The following is a 17164-nucleotide window of genomic DNA, read 5'->3' as shown; positions in this document are numbered from 1 at the left end:
GGACAGCATCTCACCTGGTCTCTTCATCATCCCAAGCGATTCTCATGCCTTTCCCACCACCACCTGCTGAGGCCTTGATCATGACAGGGTAGCCTAACAGCGGGGAACAATTAGACAGAAGTTCAAACTTTGTTCAGTTGGTCAGAGGAACATGACAACTGACCACATGTCCAATAAAGCCAGTAGACAATAACTTCGTTTATTAAAACACTTTGTTTGCAGGGAGAACAGAGGAGAATTTTTTCTTTTCAAAACTTAGCTGTCAGTGCAGTAATTTCTACAGCCAAGAAAGGCTGTCTTCTCCAATTCATTTATACCAAGAAACCATTGAATGAATTATTCCCAAATAATGAAGTTATTTATGAATAAGGCATTTGACCTTTTTAAGCTGACATTTCTTTAGGAACAACTTTTTTTCCTTTGTTGCTGCTTAAATAAAATTTTTTTAATTAAAAACAAAAATTAGTAGATCTTCATAAATTAAGTCTAAAGATTGAGTAAACAAATATGCATCATATCAACACTTCTAGTGCAGCACATTTTAAATAATAGAGCAGCTCAAGAGCTGTGCTGCTTAGATATTATGTAATAGCATCAGAACAGAGATTACTTTTGTTCACAACTAAAAAAGTATTCTTCCCAAATTGACACAAAAAAAAAAAACCCAAAAAAAAACAAAAAACAAAAAACGAAAAACGAAAAAACAACAAGGAGCATAAATCTGTCAGCATTGTACATAACTGGCAATATCTTGCGTGTAGAGCAAGATACTGTAATATGGATAAGAGGCAGGATCTTCCTTTTCTGAAAGCTAGAAAATTACAGTAACAAAGTACACAGTTTAAATGCAGATTTAGTAATGAATGTTTATACTTTAATTAAAATCATTTCATTCAAAGCAACTTCCTGAAACAATTCCGTTACACCAGAGAACTTTACCTTTCTCTACGTGAACATGAAGAAAACTAAAAGTCAAGGATCTGATTAAAAGGCTTTTGACATTTCTCGGACAGCAGAAAATTCGTAATGCCTTTGGTCTCCAGATTGTTTAATGAAAATCACAACATTAGGCAAATATGAGACCAGCTGATATTGTCTCTCAAGAAGCATCTATCACTCCTTGAGAACTGAAGATATATTCTATAAAAAGCTTTGATCTGGGGACAGAAAGAGACATTTGAATATGGTTCCTAGAAGTGGTCCAGTCTACTCACATATGTGTAATTGATATTTACAGTTTCTTTCTGGAATGTAGATCTACTCTTGCTCTGTCAAGTGACAGCAATACAATATTCCCACCTCCTCCTCATAGTGATCTAACTGAAAGGAGGCTCAGGAGAAGAAAATTAAAACCAGCAAGATCTGGAAAACCTTTGTTTTCTTAAAAAGTCTGAAATGGATACCAAAAAAAAAAAAAAAAAAAAAAAATGGCATGAGACAAGCATAAGAAACAGCAGTGTTGGTTGGAAGGCAGAAAAGCAGCAACAGTACTCGAGAACATTAAATTAACAAAGAAACAGGAAAAAAAAATCAATAAAATAGTTTCCAACTTAACACATTATTAGACTGTGAAACCCCAGGCTGTAAAGCATTCACGTGGCTGAAAGCTGTAGAGAGGTCATAGTTAAGCATATGTAGAGCACAAACCAAGCTCCTATAGGCATGGATTACCAAAAGGCTATAAATCTCCATGTCTTGGAGTCTAAAGTAGTCTCTTGTTACAACATATAAGGTTAAAACCAAACAGAGACATGCAAATAACCTTTCTGGAGTCTTTCTTAGGTTTTCTTATGAAATATTCAATACTGCCCATAGAAGGATACAGAATAAGCCACACAGTAACAATGACCCTGATTCCAGGCCTCTACAATCCCAGATATTAAAGGGTAAAGTCAAAATAATTCTAGATTACATGCAGCAACACTGAAGTTCACCCAATTTTCATGAAATGCAGTATATGTAACACCTAGACAAGAGCATTTTATTGATGCTGTAGGTGCATCTCCAGATCCCTGGCAGCTGCCAGGCTCCTACACAAGTCACTGAATATCTTGAAATAAAGCTAAAAGCACATCTTGTATAACTTCCATGCAAGAAATGAAATTTTACTGGATAATACCAGTGAATCTCTGGCAATACTATCACCATCTGGAGACCCTGACCAACCCAAAAAGCTGCAGGAGTGAAATTTTAAAACAAGCATTGTTTTAAGCCTTATTATGGCAAAGGCACTAAGGCAATTTCCATCACTTAATCTATGTTATTCAGTGTTACATGTACTTGAAAAAATCATCATTAATTATGCTACCAATTTCAGTCTAACAATATCAGTCTCTTGAATGGTTTGCTGATTTTAATTCTGTAAGCAGAATCTAGTCCTAATTTACTGTTCTTTAGTTTCCAAAGCAAAACAAGCATATCGAAAATGAGCCTTTTTAAGTCTTTGTATGCTTCAAAATGTAATTCATCTACCACAACTCACATGGTTAAGTTATCAGAGAGTATACATGGGTCACTAGTATCATTCACCAAGTGTAGCACCACTTTGCTTCCACTCCCTCCCACCTTTTATATACAGTGATTATATGTCAGCCATGCTTCTAGGCAAGGCAGTTAAAGACTCCCAAGAGGCACTATGTAAGTAAAAACAAAATAGGTTTTAAAAAAAAAAAAAGTAAGGCCTATTTTGCAAAAATACATACAGCTTTTCTGGTTGAGAAGGAAAAATTGCAACAGACCTCTACATGTTAGCATGTAAATCAGCCAGGGTACTGGAGCTTTTACTCAAACACAAGGTTACACACTGCTTACTCTTGGGGACCTAAGCTGAACTAAGCTATAGAGCAGCCCTTTAGCCAATACCAAGACTGAAAGAAGGCCTTGTAAAATTTAAGTTTTGCATACATATTGGGTATAGGATACTGGGATCAGAATGCATTACTCAACACTCTCCACTTTTGTAGCAATCAAAATTGCTGAAGTATGTTCACGTAGATTGGTTGGATTAGTTCTGGGAAGGGAGAGGCGTGCAAACAATTTCTAACACCATTTGTAAGTACCCACAACAACAGCAATGAAAGACTCACAAAGCAGACACATTTTTGAGTAGGTGTTAGGTTTTCAATCCCTCCCTCAAATCAGATGCCACTTTATGTGAAATTAAAATTGCACATGAGATTAAAACCTACTCTTATTTTATAGTTTTCCAATCTTGTGACACCTCTTAAGGATGGAGTTAAAGATTTTAGGAAGCAAGAAAGCAAAAAGCAGTCAGACTTGAAGATCACTGCACCTACTTTTGCTGCTAAATAGGTACTCATAAATTAGAACCGCTTTGTTTCCAGGACAGTTACTGTTCTGAGAATCTGAATGATAAAGGGAGTAAACGTCTGATGTTCCACAACTGCTAGCTCCCACCCTTTGCCACCATGGTTTTTAGATGCCATTTACCCATTTTTATAAAGTTGCAGGTAGTAGATCACAGAACACATTGTGCAATATCAGTTTGAGCAATATTGCATGTGGTGATACAAGATTCTTTTCAATATCCATTATTAAATGCTAGCACTAACTAAACCCACATCAAATGAAACATGACAAAAAAACATCTTGTTCATCTCTTCAGTTTTGTACGGACTTTCATTTTGATTTAACTGACTGCACTTCATAACTTCTTAATCCTTTCAAACAGAGGAGTCAAACTTACTGGAGTTTCATTGATGCTTCAGAATTAAGAAGCCAACAGTTCTTAATGTACAATCCTACAAAGAGACCTAAAAGCAGCATGGGAAAAGGGCCAACGTAATTCAGAAAGGATCAGAAGAGCACAACAGCCCACACCAACAAATAGAGAAGAGAGACAGTAGAAAGGAGCCAATACAGCAATTTGTGCCTGAACTTCTTCCAATTTCTGATTTAACCTAGTTTCCCTGTCACATTCTCTAAAAAATACAGGAAAGCATCTCAAAAAAGGGGCAAAAAGAAGGTTTCACTCCCACACCTAGAAAATGTGTATCCATAGATAATAGTCACTGAAACAGGTAAAGGCTGTGTTTTCAACCCTGAGGTGTCATGCTCCACTACTACTGGATCTTTGGCCAAAACACAGCAGGAAAAGCAGGAAAAAACCACAGGCAGCAAGAGAGCATCAAGCACAGTTCTACTGTTTTCAGCACTGACCCACAGACATTTTTTTAAGAATTACTTAAAGCTTTCTTAGAAGACTGAAACACTGGATTAGTGAAGTTAGAAACAATCTGAAAGTATTTCACTGCATATCAAGTGCTTTATATACAAGGACAAATACATTATATATATATATAAACAAGAGACTATAATTTCATTCTATCTTAGATCCTTTGAAATTTAAATCACTATGTTTAATTCTGGTCAGTGGTTACAATTAGACAGAAGATTAACCAGAGTGATCAACTTGTCAAACCACGAGTGGAGAAAAAGCTAGAAGGGATATTTTTCTTTCACTACATGGCATCATAGTAAAAACCCTTCTTGTATCAAAACAGTTTAAGAATTTTCCATCTAAATAAAGCACCACCCAGCTGTCTGTAATTGACTTTATTATCACAGATTTAAGACTGCCTTGATATAATGACCTCCAAAGTGCTACTGATATCAAAGACAGGAACCAGTCAACAGAACACCAGAAGAACTCAGAAGAAAATTAAGAAAGACTGTATTTTAAAGGGTGTCTAGAAAGCCACTGCATGCCTTCTAACTTACATTCATCAAAACTGTTTAAGAAAATACCTGCAGGAAATCTTTAAAACACAAGAACAAGAAAGATTATTGAAGAGAAAGTGAACTGAAATAATGTCACATTACTATGTCTTTATGCAGGACTAAAACAAATTTTATTTACCATTCTCTTCTGAATAGTTTGGTTAATAGACTCTTTCTTTTGGTAATGCTCCCATGACAGTGATCAGTTATCATTGGATTTCACAACAGGACACAAAGCCTGACTACTCACAGAAACGCTGACTTAATTGTGTCAGCCTAAAAGTCAGACAAGCCTAGGATGAGTTTCAGGGCAGTTAACCAGAGCAGGCTAAAAGCCCCAACTTAAACTGAAAGCCGAAAGATCTTACACTGCTTAGAAGTTATCTGCAGCAGTGCAACTCCCACTTTCTATCTGGCAAATAAAGGCACAGCAATAGCTCTTGACAAAGGTGAAAAGCTGCTTTATCTACCTGTGGTAAACCTAAATAGCTTCTCATGGTTGCAGTCTCAAAGGGAAAATTAAAGAAAAATCCCAAGAAAAATCACATATTTTAATGCATTAGATTCTTCTTCTAGAAAGCATTTAAAAACATGTGTAATTTCAAGCATATGGTTTAGCATTTTCAGTAATATCAAGCTTTAGTAAATAAAAGCCAAAACTCATTAAACACATATTACACTTAACCTTCATCAAAATTAGTCCCAGACTCATTTGCTGGTTGCTCTTTTCACCATTCTGTAAGATACTCAGAAGCTGAATAGTGACTTTATTCCAGTAAGCACAGAAGGCCGTTGCTCTGGATCATATTCAAGCTAGCTGCAGTCCACACAGTGAAGAAGGATGAAGACCATAACATCACTGGTGTCAGTCTGCACATAAAGAGAAGTGTACCATGTCTAACTTTTGACTATCATGTCCAATTGCAGATATACTTACAGGTAACTCCCTTAGTGAGGTACTCATTACCGCATATTATATTCATTCCACAAATCATGGCTGTACTCGTTCTGTAAAGTCCAGTTTGAAAAGCTCAAATGTGATGATTTAAGAGACAGGGCGTTAATGCCTAGATTCCTCCAGCCCTATGGGCAACAGGGAACTTAAAAACTATTAAAACATTATTTGTTTTATAGGGATTACTTATTACACATTCAATTTAGTCAACCATGTCTGCTGAGAGGCACACAAATCCCACCATAGCTAATTTAAGAACTTACCAATTTCCCTTGCAATTCTGACAGCTTCATCTGCATCCTGTAAAAGCAGGAAATGAGACCCAACGTTAATCCCATCAGCCATTGCACTATGTCCTGAGGGCAGTCATATATTGCACTACTGTCTCCTCCGATTCATTTAATGTTTGATTTTACAACCTCCTGACCCTTTTCAGCCAGAGGAATGTAAAATTAATACCATAAGTGGAATGTAAATTCTACCTCATCATTAGTGCACTGAGAAACTCAAAGCAAGGAGGAATCAGCTGACAGGAAACACAACCAGGATTGCAAAATTATTTTCTGCAGTTGTAGGAATTTAATGCTAGAATTTAGAAGTTTACAATCAATAATGGACCATAAATCAGATCGTTAAAGTTTGTCCACTACCAGCTTGTTTCTGTCTTCACAGGTATTCCTTGTGTTTTCCTGATTGTTGTCAGTAGGGGGAGTTGATTCTCTATTGTTTGGGAGTAATTCAAGTTCAGGGAAAAAAACCTTGTAGAACTTCTTCAAAGACAAATGGGTTTTGTTTACTCAAGAAAGAACACAAGCACTTCAGTTTTGAAAGTTCTGCATTCTGAAGACAAAATAAACCTTAAATGCATCATTTAAAACTGTATCTGAAAGGGGAAGATTCCCATAATTGCTTTCATTTCAGAGCTGCATAAGCCAACTTCACAAATCCTTTTGTTGATGACACCTATTGCTTCAGCTGTCTCATACTACTGTAGCCTGGTACAGAAAAAAAGTCCTGGGAAACTCAGAATAAAAACCAGAATACTTGAATTATTTACATTTCAATAACCAAATCACTTCTTCTGCAGTAGTTAATTCTTGTTATTTCTACTGATAGCAGTATATTTCCATCATAAAAAATTAGAAAGAAAAAGGGTTAAATTACAGTGGTACCTGTTAAGCTTGAAAATTCCATCCAAATTTGCTAATATTTATACTATCCCATGACATACATTAAAAAATTTGTATAGAAGGCAGTAATGTCTGGAAACCACCAGCTGCTAAGTGAGTCTGAAACTATGGGGGCTAACTTATGAACATTAAACTGAAACCTGATATTTTTAAAGCTTTCAAGGCAATCCATTTTAAAAGCACCCAGGTCAGAACTTTAAAAAAAAATACGTAAGAAATGTTCATACCTGGTTCATTTATGTCCGATAATAAAACAAAATCCTCTTTAAAAGTCTTCAGTACCTAGTAACAGCCCCATGAAGAATAAGAGGGCTGGCAGGGGAAGTTGTCAGAAAATTTAATTTCCTTTCATTAGCTAGTCTGCTCCACAAATCGGTGCTTGTTAAGTTCAAAGCAGTCCTGAAAGCAACATCAGTTTTAAGTCTTTTTACTCCAGTCACATCTGTTAATGAGATTTTTCCAAATAACAATTGTTTTTAACTCAAGAGATAAATCTAGCAAAAAAAAAAAAAAAAAGAAAAAAAAAAAATAAACTGCCCCTCACACCCCCCCCAAAAAAACCTCAAGAGTTTACTGTTTTATTACACCTTGCTGCTTTCCATGACCCTGCACCCTCCAAATTTTAGCTTAAAGGGCTAAAATGCATGAAAAGGGTCATTTAAGAATGTTAGTGGTTTCCACACATTGAGTTGGAAGGTTCTTTGTTCCTGCCTGTGACAGTTATGCGAGAATACTTCCCCTTAATAGCCTCTCTGTCAGGAAGTGTTAAACCTGCCAAATGCAGACAATTAGAGCCTCTTGAACAAAATGCAGGAAGAGTGATGACTGATGAAGAGCCACGATTATAGCTGAGAAGGAAACTTTTACATTTCTTTTCTCTTGCAAATTCCCCCGCATATTTGCAAAATAGAATTAAGGGGGGGAAGCAAACAGGGTAATCTTTTTTCACTTAGTTACCTGCAAACAAGTGGTTAGCTGATACACTGTAGTCCACAGGAAGACAAGCTGCAAATCATTACAGAGGAACTTTTCGCTGCCACTGAATTTTTACACATGCATACAACAACTTTAAGTAACAACTGATTGGTATCAGCAGCACTAATTGTCTTAGTTCTGGCTTGAAAAGACTTTAGTCATCTGCCCAGAACAGTTATTAATTTACACTGTGTCAACATCTGTTTCTTTTACAGCTCTAACATATCAGAACCCAAACTCTAAGATACGAGAAACAAAAAAAATCTATGCATACTCCAATTTTCGCTTTCAAAGAGCATTTCTGAACCAGCAAACAAAAATATGCTCTGATTTAAAGAGGAAAACTAACAAAAAAAAAAAGAAATTTACATATTGTAATCTCTGGTAAGTCTTTTGCTCTTTTTCCATAAGAAGGTATATTGAATATACCTTTAAAATATCATGAATATCACTTGCTGATTACATAAATACAGAAGCAGTTTGAGTAATCAAGAAAAGTTAGGAGTTATTTTAGCCTTTTGGTACATAAAACTTATGACAGATACACAATATTTGCACAAGAGGGGCAAAAAAGTGAATGCTATGACACTGCCTAACACACATGTCCATATGTGCAAATTATACAAAACCACACTGGTACTAAAAACACTTTAAATTATTTTTTAAAAGCAAAAGTCCTCAATGATTTACTGCTATTCCTTCCAAAAGCACATTAGCTACACTACTATTTTCCCCAAAATAAACTGGAAACTGTAAAGAAATATATAATTTTAGCACCACCTTTTATTGTACAAATAAAAATGTTCAAGTAATGGTAGAAGTTAATAAAAGTCCTAAGAGTTATAAAATTATGTCATAGTGTTTTCACAAATAGGGGATTCCATTAAGTTAAAGAGACATAAAATACTCCTTTAGCAGACGAATTCCTAACCTCCTACTTGCATGTACATGCCTCTCAAGCAGGTACCAGCAGGTGGAGACAGAAAAACAAAACTGTCTTGATGTAGGGGAATGCCAGGGTAAAGCAGATTAAGTGACTCCTAGAACTGTGAAACATTGTATTAATTACCAAGAACTGCATAATGGTTTCATGGCTGAGGGTGTTAACCTTCAAGAACCTCCAGTTCATATCCAGTCTCTAACAACTTCTCCAACAGTGATCATTCAATCCTAATGTCAATATCTCAGTGCAAAAATTCACCTAAAACAGCCACCCAAAACTTAACTACAGTAAATTCAGAGCCTTGCTGAAGACCTCTAACATGTTTACTGACATCAGTGAAACTAAGTAGACACAGACATTATTCTTCTGTGTCTACATCCAGCTGTGTTCCACCAGCCATAAAATCAAACTGGCTGTATATGGTGAAACCATGCATTCTTTGCCACTCCTTTGCCAGTTTTTCACCACAGCATGTTCTTATGCTCATTACTAAGCCTCCACTTTCTAGTCTCTTACTCCCCTTTAGTTGTTTACAGTCTATACATCATCTCAGCCCTAAATTTAGTATAGCCATTGCTCACATGGATTAATGCTTATTCTTTTGAGTAAAACCATTTACGACTACATCTCCCAATTGGGTTTTATAAAATTAATTCTAGTAACACATTTTGAAATTATTTACTTTTTAATGCTTTTGTTGGCTGTCTAGCTGACAGCACAAGACTCCGGTTCCTTATATGTTCAAACTGGATTTCCCAATTGTCCCAGCCAACTGAGAAACTGAATCAGGGATGAGAAGAAAACCACTGTTTGTCAAACTGCCCTCTCGATTCCATATCTATCCACTCTCAGTTTCATATTTGCTAGACCATTTGCCAGTACAACAACAGTTAGCTGTGTCTGATGCCAAGCATCCTCTTCTTCAATCCTTCCAGCTTTAAGTATACTGTTGAAGGGCTTCTTTCTTTTAAATTTCTTTTCAATTTAATTACTACTCACTGGGAATTTTTCTGCATGCAACTTCTCCAAGATGTTATTACAAAACCTTAGCAGTGTCTCCTATGTGTAAGTATTAAGCAACATAAGAGAGGAAAAATATCCTTTACTCATTAAGGACCTAAGTATCTGCAGCACTATTTAACAATGATAAAGACAACACTTCTAGTAACAAAAATTTTCAGTGCAGTTCTGAGTTGAATAATGAAGCACTAGAAGTTGTTGCTCTGTGTGTGCTTTAACTATTCATCCACAAAGAATACATGCAACAGATCTGTCTTAATTTCTAGCATAGTCAGAGACATAAATGCACTTCCTCTCCAGCTTTACTGAAGCCCACTTTAAAGCTGAAGCCACCTCTAACCACCCTAAGCATCAAGCAGACACTTAGCTCCTTCCTAAGACCTTTAAAAAATTTATTTCTTAGGAAAAAGAGCCCTCAATGATTTTGAAAGCTCTATAACTGTGCCATCCCACAGAATGGCAGAAATTCTAAACAGTCTCCAGTTCCTTGTGTGTTGCTGTTCTGATTAGAGCCGATATCATGCAGCTTTATCCTTCCTATCTTAGTCTGAATTTGCAAAATAGTATATCAAGCTCTAACCAAAGATCAGGCATCCTGTATGACCTAATTATTTGGGTATTCATTTGAGCAAAAGACATTGTCACAGGAAGGAAATCGGAGAACAAACACAGGCACATATTTAGATCCATAGCAAGTATGACACTATCAATTATCAGAAGCTTTATTTCCTGTAATTGGTAATCAAAGCACTGGTTAGCCTAAAATTTGCAAATCCACTTTTTGATGTAGACTGCAATGCTGGTAATGTCTGTGGACTTTCCTTTTTCTTATTTGGTGGGCACACTGCAGGTTTGGATTTGGGTTTTTTTTTTTAGATATGTGCTCTTTTTCATCAACACTCTTCAGATAATCAGAACTCGTGCAGGGCTGAGGTATGTGAAACTGGTATGACATGGACACTTTGGGATTAACCAACTACCATATAGTTCCATTCAATAGCAGAGGACTGGAGTTGTCAACTCAGGCCTACATTCCAGTTCATTTGGTTTTAAGGGTATTGTTGCATATAGCCCATTGCCAACCACATCACTTAGGTTTCCTTTTTGTATCAGGAACTTCAGATAATTGTCAAACACAGTGCAATTCAAGGTCTACGAAATAAGTGCATACAAGAAAGCAGCTCAGCTGCACTAGTTATAGGTCTGTTCATTAACCATTATCTTACTTTGTCAGGTTTGTTTTTTTTATTAGCAGAATAACAGACCCTTACATAATTTTAACTTTATACAACGAGAAAACCAGCATTTAAGTATTTAATTCTGCATTAGAGAATGTTTTGTGGTGTCCAAATGATTAACTCAAAGTTATAACCTAGCTAGATGCTTTTCTGGAAATTATTTTCAAGATTCCTAGAAGAACATACAGGCTATCAGAACAGAGAATGCTATGCCCAATAGCTTGGCTGCTGTTAAATCTTACGAGTGCTAAAGGACCACATACACAGGGACTGCTAAACATAGAACAAAAACCTGAAACTTGCCGATTTGCCCCTCCCAGACTTCAGCATGGCCACGAATGCCAGTCCAAAACTCATATGGAGTCCTCCAGAAGAGAAAGAAGTTTCTGCACTTTTACCTGTTGCAGCATTACTCTGCTACCAGACATTACAAACATCATGCATTTCCATCACAAAGTACTGAAAAACTCTCTTGGGCATTTTGACCTCAGCTATTTTGTGATTTTATCATTCCCTCTCACTAGTCAAGTCCTCCAGGCAGCCTCATTGGACCAGGTAATTTTGTGGAGCCTGAGCCCCTTTGTACTCTATTTCCCTTTCACTTTTAGTCGGGTTTTGGGGAGTAATTTGTCTCTTAACAGAGTTTAAAATCCAGCTTAGCTACTATGCTCTTTTCCATGCAACTTGAAATTTTACTCAAACTTCATTTGAAAAAAATCTGATTTAACATGTAAAGCATAAAAATTTTCAACCCAGGAGGTCAACATTTTATAATGTAACAAGTTTTAGTTTTATCCAATGAAGGTTTTAAAAGAGAAAAGCTTAACTACATTAACATAGACAATATATTAAGACAGAGGAAAGCTTGTAAGAGTCCAACACAATCACTATCGCAGAAAATAAAAATGAAAATATACCTTATTTAATGTTACAAAATATAAAGAAATAACAAGGGTGTTTTTTTACAAAACTGTTGGAAGACAGTCCTTCTAAAACCACACAAAGAGCATTAGCTGTAGATTCTGATAAAGAGCTGTCAAATTCCCCCCCATCCCATGCTCCTCCTGAATTTTGCAACACATGGAAATATGCACCATCAGAACAGACCATAAAATGGAAACTTCACACAGTTTAAGAAACTTCACTTAACGCAGAGTCGTCAAGATCTTGGCCAACAAGAAGACCTGAGAAATGTAAATATGTGCAAATGAGTCAAATTCACACCTGACATTCTACACATCTACCTGCCTTCATGTTAAATTTAAAGCAAAGTATTTTACAGACTCCACTGAAGAACTCCTCATACATCATTTATTATCAAGGACTTTCTCCTCTTCTCCAAAGCTCTCTTGTTAGTAAAAATCTGTACTTCATTTTTAATTACATTTTACTGAAAAAGAGGAAATTATAATTAGCTTCTGCATCAGACCTTCAATAGGTGTACTTTGATTTAGACACTGTTCCTACAGTGGGCAGACAGTAATTAAATGATTTCTCACCTTGACTACTCCATCAAAGCCAGGGATCGTGTTGACCTTTGCATTCTTGGCTAACAATTTGCTTTCAATCTTGTCTCCCATAGCTTGAATAGCATGTGTGTCAGGTCCAATGAAGGTGACACCTTCTGATGCCTGCAAAGACAATGAAGACAAAACTTTAGGAGACAAAAATAAAAATCAGCTTTTCCATACACAACTATTACTATTAACTTTTTTCTTTTCGAGCTGACTAATGCAACAAGACTTATAAGGCAGTGATCTCTTTACATAAGCGAGCAATATATAAATCAGACAGTTCATTAAAAATGTGTATGACCTTGTGAAACTATGTATACACACAGATTCAAAGCCCTATAATTAGCATTTGTATAAATCAAAAGCCAGGCCAGAGAAAAATAGCTGCAAGTGGAAGTACTCCAGACTGAAAGTTAAAAATATTCCTTCAGAAAACAGAGGCTTGTTAATTCACCACTGAAATAACCAAAAGTGATTTACAGAGATGCACTTGCCAAATGATAACAGTTTAAAATTCTATTTAATAGGCATTCCTAAAACCAAACCTCAATGAAACATCATAATGAAGATGGAGTCTTTAACTCAACATATATAAAACCTTGAAAATAAAGCAATAAGTGAAATAACATTTCCTGATTCTTTCAGGCAATTCTTCTCCAATAATAATGTGGAAAGAGGTTAACATAAAATGTTTTAATACTTCAACATCAATATGTAGGTAAAACATTGAACTGCATGTTTCTTCCTCCTTTTTCTCTATACCAACAATAGGCTTCAGTGAGGTTATTGAGATAGAGGCATTTTTTCAAACTTCTTCAGGTCAGTACTACGGTAAGTTAAAGACAATTCTATCAGAATTATTCCCTGAAAGTTACTGATGCAATAGCAAGTACAGATGTGTTTCAGGTGACTTTATATCTTTTGGATGGGGAAAGAAATGATGAAAGAGGTGGTAAGTATAAAAAAAAAAAAATTCTTTTTTTTAAAAATCAAGCCTTGCACAATTTTTCCAAGTTACAATTATTTTCTTCTTCCCGGTTCTAAGCTATCTGTAAAATGTCTAAAAACAACTTGTTTCTAGCCAATGGGCAGCTAACTTAATACCAATACTAACAAAATGGCAAACAGCAGTTTCTTATATCACAATTTACGCCTTAGTATTTTGTCTTTCTGATACATACTTATGCTACACAAACCATATAGTCACCATCATTAACGATAAAAAGTAATTTGTTGAAGCTTTGCATATTTACGTGATGGTACTACATGATCCAATCCCAGAACATAGGAAAAATATGTTTAAATTGGGAAACATCTTTCTATTTGTGACCTTATAAGAGTCAAGAGATCTCAACATGCTTGGGGAGTCAGTGTTTGCACTGTCAGCAGCTTCCAGCAGGACCAGTGTAACAGCAGCAGCTCTGTGTAGATTACTTCATACCATCCTATCTAACAGGGTGCTAGAGATCATCCAGAAAAGATCAGGGGAGCATTACAGACACACGAGAAAGCTCAGTGTAAGGACACCCAAACCAAATACAGAGCCATCAGTTCTGCTACAAAGGACTGTTAGCTTTGACTCACAATGAACCATCTGGGGGTTTATCTCTGTCCACCTCTTCTCTACTGCATTGGGCTTCTTAGCTTAGCAACTCAGGAATTAACAACTTGATTAATAGCTGTGTTAGAAAGTTGGGAAGACTGTAACACAAAGAAGGAAGAGACAGGAGGACCAAAACAAGGGTGCAGATCCATAATTATGTAGGGATCAGATCCTTTGCCACTTGAAGAAATTCACTTTTTAAAGGAGAAGGGAAACAAAGCAAGGAGTTGATGCATGAAACCACAGTGATACAAAGTTTGGAGCTGACTGTTTCAGAAAGAACCTGAAAACTCATACTTCTTCCTCTCTTAATAACAGGCAGAAATAGGTACCTGCATACACCTAGAGGCAGGGCAGAGTTCTATCATCAGACTGTATCCCAGTCTCAAAAAGCCTTGTGGAAAAGGATCGCTCACATACTTGACAAGTGGAGATGACACTGTCCCACTTGTATCACTTCTAACCTGGAAACACCTTATTTCCACAGTTTCTGCCACAATACTGGCATTTGCATGCTCACCAACACTACTTCAAATTTCACCTTGTATTGCTTCCTCTCCTCACTTTCTTCTCAGAGTTTGCTATCAAAAACATGAGATCTCCAGAGGTCAAGATAGTGGGTTCAAAACTTTTGCTGCCATAACAGACATTCCCAGACATGTAGCTTGCAGTCTGCTTCCATACTCTTATAGTATTTCTCTTCTCTCCTCATTGTTCTGACAGAAAATGAAAAATCTTCATTCAAACTGGAGGTCACAGGGAAGGATAAAAATTACATTGATGGCATCAGCAAGCATGCATCTTTCCAGCCAAATGCCCATAGAGGACATCATGCTTGACCTACTGTCTCATCTCAATGATTTGTAGCATGGACTTCCAAAGTGCCCAGTTCAGTCCCTGCTCCTGTCCAGATAGCTGGATAAGAAGAGAACAGTACCATTCAGGAAAGATTCATGAGCCACCTGAGAAGGAACACTGCAGGCCATTTCAAGAAATTAATCTCTGCATCCAATATATTTGTTACATTAATCCTGTAGAGCTGTAATATTCCACATGGATACAGCCCATACTACTTTCTAAAAATTAAGTACCAGATGATGTGCAGCAGATTCACATTACTCTAATGCAAATACCACCTGTTGCAACCTGTATCTTTGTCTTTTTTTAGTGTATACTTTTCATAGGTCAGAATTTACAAACTGCACTTGTCTACATATGCAGCTTTTGGGTTGAATTGCTTCAAACCTTTGTACCTTACACAGATCAGCTCTTGCATGGTGAACAAGCAGCAGCACAGTACAACCAGCTATTCCTCATAACATCAGTCAGCTGGGACAGTCACCACAGCCAGTTATTTCCCCATCAACAATCTGAAACTAAATAGTTTAACTCAATATGATACCAAAGGACATCTAAAACCATGTGATTCTGCAACATCCATAAATCAAAAATAAGTTAACAAACCCAAGAGGTTCTGCTGGTTTGCAGGCAGTGTGTCTAACCATCACTTACACAGGAAAGGTGTGCATTCTCTGACATGACTTGCAACTAACTTTAGTTAAGCACATAAAAAAAAAAAGACTTTGTCAGCTTAAGGCACTACTAAATAAAGTCTTGCAAGTCTTGCTAATTTACTACCCCATCACTCAAAGATGCTTGATCAAGCCCTCTGCCAAATCTTCTCTGCTCATCACCAGAAAAGTGCCCCAGCTTCTTCATTGCCCACACTCAAATAATGTATTAAACAATCCATTCAAAAGTCTACTGCCCAATACTGAAAATGCCAAAAACAGACCACAAAAAAGAATGCGGTTGCAACATCTTCAACTCCCACAAAGATTTAACAGTTTGTTCACACACAGATTTGTCAGTGTGGCAGCAAGTACTAAAACCTCTGCTGTACATACACAAGCTTACACATCGCATAGCAAACAAGTTCTTCCAAAACTTTTGTTACTTCTCCACACATCCAGCAGCGTATTTCAGCGTAATTATCTGGCTGCAGAAAACACATCCAAAGTTTCACCATAAACATGCACCAGCACTTTGTTTAGAAACATACCTGCAATATCTGTATCGCTGCTCTACTTTGAACAATCAAAGGTACAGGCAAATAATAAGAAATATTTTAGAGAAGAACAAGTTCATAATAAAATCATGCAAAATGTTGCCTTAAGTAGCAGATATTGAAGAGTTTTCCCCAACAGCCCACTGCTTTTGAAAGCAGTAACAACAGGTCTAATAGTCATGCCATAAGAACTGCGAGCAGTTTATTCTCCATTCCTTTTGGTTTGGTGGGTGGCGCTTTTTAAGCCAGACAAAAGCCTTAGTCTGCCCTCAGAGAATGCAGCTAATACAGCAAAAACTAAACACAGTGTCAAAGTACAACAAGCAAAGGCAAGATTTGGAAAATACTTTTGAGAAGTTCATGATTGAATTTGTGACCATCACAGTCTCAGTCTGTCAAACATCTGACTGCTCTGGGAACAGAGTGGGCCAGACAGACCTATGTTAGTGTAAGTCATCATACCCTCAACATCTGGAAAGGACCTGCCCATGTGACAAACACCTGTGGACCTGAAGTCATTGAAGAGACAGTCTAGAAGGGGAGTTTCCTTTGTACCTCCTCCTGGAAATTATGAATGTAGATATTCACAATTACTGTATTATGCAGTCAGCAGTGGATTCAGTCTCAGTGACAGCCTAAGCAGAACTAAAGATAGAAAGCATGAAGGAGGGAAAACTGCATAAGCAACTTTTACACACATATACTTGGCAACATATACTCTTCTGTGGGCTTATGAATCTGTGGCAAAGCAGCCAACTCACTGCCAGGCCTCCTGGAGCTACAGGAAATGACTGAACAGTTCCAACTCAGCTTTAGACAAAACAAGTGATACTAAAACTTATCCTCTGTTTTCTACTATGTTAGTTATGAACAATTAAACAGTTTTTGGTGTCTTCATTTAAGCCACGATACTTGAAT

At 36.8% G+C, this 17164-nt stretch overlaps 1 protein-coding gene across 10 annotated transcripts in view; it reads right to left on the bottom strand.

Annotated features, from left to right (window-relative positions):
* Nucleotides 1–17164, bottom strand: part of PCCA (propionyl-CoA carboxylase subunit alpha) — a 270129-nt gene that overhangs the window by 181081 nt on the left and 71884 nt on the right. For 8 of the 10 annotated variants that reach the window (XM_068182524.1, XM_068182527.1, XM_068182525.1 and 5 more), the window contains 3 exons: nt 12561–12692; nt 5959–5995; nt 15–93 (listed from right to left, as the gene is read on the bottom strand). In XM_068182524.1, coding sequence (XP_068038625.1) covers nt 15–93; nt 5959–5995; nt 12561–12692 — 248 coding nt within the window. Of the gene's footprint in view, nt 1–14; nt 94–5958; nt 5996–7112; nt 7251–12560; nt 12693–17164 lie in introns of those variants that run through there. The other 2 variants (XM_068182534.1, XM_068182532.1) reach the window with 2 other exon arrangements.

This window comes from Anomalospiza imberbis, chromosome 2 (assembly GCF_031753505.1).
Source record: "Anomalospiza imberbis isolate Cuckoo-Finch-1a 21T00152 chromosome 2, ASM3175350v1, whole genome shotgun sequence".
In the NCBI taxonomy this organism is placed as follows: Eukaryota; Metazoa; Chordata; class Aves; order Passeriformes; family Viduidae; genus Anomalospiza; species Anomalospiza imberbis.
This window is presented reverse-complemented; position numbering and strand designations above follow the sequence as displayed.